This window comes from Amphimedon queenslandica, unplaced genomic scaffold (assembly GCF_000090795.2).
Source record: "Amphimedon queenslandica unplaced genomic scaffold, v1.1 AMPQUscaffold_13285, whole genome shotgun sequence".
Taxonomy (NCBI): Eukaryota; Metazoa; Porifera; class Demospongiae; order Haplosclerida; family Niphatidae; genus Amphimedon; species Amphimedon queenslandica.
This window is the reverse complement of record NW_003546479.1, coordinates 80,325-85,040: the sequence shown is the minus strand read 5'-3', so window position 1 is coordinate 85,040 and position 4,716 is coordinate 80,325. Positions and strand designations below refer to the sequence as shown.

Sequence of the window (4,716 nt, the reverse complement as noted above, 5' to 3'; positions counted from 1 at the left end):
TGATGTCAAATTGTTCATCACAGACTATTAACACCAACAATACCCATTTAATCAACTACACTACAACAATAAACTCATCCAATAATAATGAAAGTATTGTCATGATGAGTGTAAAACTAACACTACCTGAAAACAAGTTTCTCTCTTTAAATTTCACATTACATTATGACAACAACAAAGAAATGGTATCACAAACACATGAAATTAGTAAGTTAGCAATCAATTTTACATTTATTATTTTAAACAGATACTCATGATGTTTTGACTGCTACCATTACTGACATAGAAAATGGACTGATGTGCCTTTCCATTGGTTGCCGTGAGAATAGTAAAGCGATTGGAGCTGCATTAATATTGAGGAGTGAGAGTGGCATTATTATACGTAATAATTCAGTCATGAAATCAGTTAATCAAGACAATTGCAGTCTTGAAACTTGTCTATCTAATTTACCAACCAATAATTATACTTTGTATGTATACGACTTGGAGACAACCCCGTTTGTTTTGAATGATGAAGTCCCAGCTGTAATCATACCATCAATAAATATTACTAGAACCATTATTACCAGTAGTAATGTGCACAGTGTATCATTGTACAGTGTTACTGTGCAATCATCAATTAGTGACATAGTGATAAGTAGTTGGAGTACAGGTAAGTCAAGTGTTATGCTAACTTTTCTTTATAATTCCTTCATTGATGCATTGTCCTCATAGACACTCCTACAGTAACTGTTACTGTTATTTCCTCTACTTCTACTACCACAAAAATGACCAACCTGGATACTACTAACAAAACATTGATTATCACAACAAGTAATCATAACAATAAAATTATATTTTTATAGCACAAAAGTATAATAGCAGATAGTTTAATTATGTATTATACCTTCTATGAACAGGTGCAGCTGGAGGTGTTTGTTTAATTGTATTTTTAACTACTTTTTTTTCTGTTTATACTTTGTCTTAAAGAGGAGAGGAAAACAAAGTAATAGCTACAATATAAACCATTATTTTAATATATACAGTGAGCATTGCACAGATACAAGCAGAGCCACAGTACTGTGAAGTACTACCATTGGAAGAAAGAGTGAAAGTATCAGAATGCCAAGCATATGGTAAACTTGACCAGTTGAGGATAACAAGGAACACAAGTTAATAATTATAATGATAATTATAAAGGCTGCAATATGTATGCATACACCACAACATCATTATACAATACTTTATTATTATTACACAAGTGAATGATTGAGTGTTAATTAAAACCAGTTCTTAGATTATTAGTTGTATATACTGTTGAATATTGTACCCCATTGATAACTGGTGGATTATTAACCATAGTAACAACAGGTCGAGGATTATACCAGCAATTCTCATCATTATAAAGAGGAGGAGGAGGAGGGAGAGGAGAGGAAGGGAAGTCCAACTGAGCATATTCACTACCATCAATTGGTCTTGCTGAAAGAGGTGGAGTAGCTTCTGATGAAACGTTCAGCCTTGAAAGCTACAATGAAACAGAAAGACAACATGAATAGTGAAGATTATAATAATCAACATTCAATCACAATGAATGACTGGTATTCAAACAGTATATACATTCAATATGTATCTTACTATTATGACACTCTGTGGTCTGTCAAATGACTCAGTTGCTATATTGAGTGCTGACTCATAGGATGGTGGAGGTGATAATTCATCAGCTACAGGTAATGATGCTAACTGATTAAACTGATTCACTGCAGCCCATGCTGATAGCACTGGTGTAGGTCTCAATGAGGACTAGAAATTGATAAAAACTCATAAAGCAACTACAAATACACTAATTTAGCTACACTGCAATATAATAGTAATCAGTACTGTACATTTAATGCAATAATTATAGATATGGTCTCATAATAATAGGGGCTTACTCTTTTAGCCTGTGGTTGAACTGATAAATTATTATTATCTCTCAATATTAATCCAGTGTCTGATTGTGAGCTATAAGGAAATATTGCAAAAAATAAATCCTATTTTAAGTTGATATTTGGAAAACATTATACTATTCATCTTCTATGCATTAAAATTGTAGTATTTGGTAGGCAGTTTAGTTATAAGCACAAAAACTGCACAGAGGAATTAGGAATGACTGAAAATGACTTACTCTGGTGAAGGTAAGTCTGTTGTCACTGTTGACAATGATGATGTATTGAGAGATGAAGGAGAAGGAGGAGCGAGAGATGAGGAGGTCTCGTCTCGTCTCTAGTGACAGTTGAAGGAGTAACTTCATGTTCCAATTCATTGACTGGTCTACACTCATACCTTGAGAGAGAAAGAGAGAAAATGAAGTAGTATAATGCATTTAAGGTAAATAGTAATATGTCATAATAATACTGTTTCTTTGTAATAAAGATTCAAAATTTTTACTAAAAGGATAAATCGCCTATTATTAAATATTACAAATTGTTAAAGTTGCTTCAAAATTTGGTCAAAAAATCTTGTATTGTAGTACAGGGTACTTAAGTGTCAAAAATGAGAACAAAATTCTGCATTAAAAATTTTTTCTAATACATAATACATGTAATTTTGTTGTATTTTAAGTTATAGCTAATTCTGATAAAAATTGGATTTTTTATAAATTTTTAAAGTTACTCAAAAACTGAGCCAAAGTCCCTGTACTTATAGTACAGGCTTGTTGGCCAAATTTTATCAAAAATGGCTAAGTAAGAATTCTGCATTTTATAATTTTTTCTGTTACGTATACATGTATTTATGTTGTGTAGAAAATTTGAGCTGATTCTGATCAAATTTGAATTTTTTTATGAATTTTTAAAGTTACTCAAAAATTGGGCCAAAGTCACTGTACTATAGTACAGGCTTATTGGCCAAATTTCATCAAAAATGGCTGGGACAGAACTTTGCATTTTTATAATTTTTTCTGTTATGTATAAATGTACTTATGTTGTGTAGAAAGTTTGAGCTGATTTTGAGCAACTTTGAATTTTTTATGAATTTTTAAAGTTACTCAAAAGTTGGGCCAAAGTCACTGTACTAAGTACAGGCTCATTGGCAAGTTTTGTCAAAAATCACTTGGTGAGATTTCTTCAATTTCATAATTTATTTTGTTGCATATACATGTATTTGTGTTGTGTAAAAAGTTTGAGCTGATTCCAATCAAATTTGGATTTTTTATGAATTTTTAAAGTTACTCAAAAATTGGGCCAAAGTCACTGTACTATAGTACAGGCTCATTGGTCGAATTTCACCAAAAATCATTTGGTGAGAATTCTCTGATTTTATAATTTATTTTGATGCATATACATGTAATTGTGTTGTGTAAAAAGTTTGAGCTGATTCCAATCAAATTTGGATTTTTAATGAATTTTTAAAGTTACTCAAAAATTGGGCCAAAGTCACTGTACTATAAGTACAGGCTCATTGGCCAAATTTCACCAAGAATCACTTGGTGAGAATTCTATTTCTCATCTTCTATGCATTAAAATATTTTTTGGGCAGTTTAAGTATAAGTACTACACTAGGGAATGACTTACTCTGGTGAAGGTAGATCTGTTGTCACTATTGATGGTGATGATGTATTAAGAGATGAAGGAGGAGGAGCGAGCGATGGAGAAGTCTCATCACAAGTGAGTAACTTCACGTTCCAATTCATTGACTGGTCTACACTCATGCCTTGAGAGAGAAAAAGAAAAATAATGTATATAACGTAATAGTATGATAAATAGTAATGTCATAGTAATAATGTTTCTTTGTAAATTAGGGTCAAAATTTCAGCTAAGAGGACAAATCATTTATTATTAAATATTATGAATTGTTAAATTGCTTCAAAATTTAGTCAAAAAATCTTGTACTATAGTCCAGGGTACTTAATTGTCAAAAATGCGGACAAAATTTTTGCCTTTTTATAATTTTTTCTGATGCATATACATGTACTCATGTTGCATTTCAAGTTTGAGCTGGTTCTGATAAAAATTAGATTTTTTATAAATTTTAAAAGTTACTCAAAAATTGAGCCAAAATCCCTGTACTATATTTTCTCAAAAATGGCTAGGAAAGAATTCTGTATTTTCACAATTTTTTCTGATGCATATACAAGTACTTATGTTGTGTAAAAAGTTTGAGCTGATTCTAATCAAATTTGAATTTTTTTATAAATTTTCAAAGTTGCTCAAAAATCGGGTGTGAAAGTCCATGTACTATAGTACAGGCTCATTGGATAAATTTCGTCAAAAATGGTTAGGAAAGAATTTTGCATTTTTATAATTTTTTCTGTTACGTTAATTTTATATTCAGCCTCTAAATCAGGTATGAGAAATAATATTAAAGTATTTGATTCATATTAATTTTTATACATATTTTAACTGAAACAATCCTGCTGCCTACTATAAATTTAACTTTGTCATCAAATTCTTTAAAATAGTGGAGTAATTGCTTTAATTTGTGGTATTTTTGCAATAGTAGTATTTTTAATTATTGGTAAGTCCCACATTTTACAATAGTGAAATAATTTTTTACAACAGTTGTGGCAGTAAAGCTGGGTTCAGAATATTTGCGTTGCGACCGAAAGTGCTATATAACGCAATGGGCAAACACAAGAATAGAACTCAGGGGCGGTTGAGAGGAAAATGTAGCATGAGGCGAAGCCGAGTGCTACATTTTCGTCGAGACTGTCCCTGCATGAGTTCTATTCTTGCGTTTATCATTACGTTATATGGCACT

At 31.2% G+C, this 4,716-nt stretch overlaps 1 protein-coding gene across 1 annotated transcript in view; it reads right to left on the bottom strand.

The window, feature by feature from the left end:
- Positions 1 to 1,075: 1,075 nt before the first annotated feature.
- Positions 1,076 to 4,716, bottom strand: part of LOC109583730 (uncharacterized) — a 9,159-nt gene continuing 5,518 nt past the window's right edge. Inside the window, exons 10-13 of the mRNA XM_019999175.1 lie at positions 3,531 to 3,669; positions 1,911 to 1,980; positions 1,615 to 1,779; positions 1,076 to 1,504 (exon numbers count right to left, since the gene is read on the bottom strand). Coding sequence (XP_019854734.1) covers positions 1,256 to 1,504; positions 1,615 to 1,779; positions 1,911 to 1,980; positions 3,531 to 3,669 — 623 coding nt within the window. The 3' untranslated portion in view covers positions 1,076 to 1,255. The remainder of the gene's footprint in view (positions 1,505 to 1,614; positions 1,780 to 1,910; positions 1,981 to 3,530; positions 3,670 to 4,716) is intronic.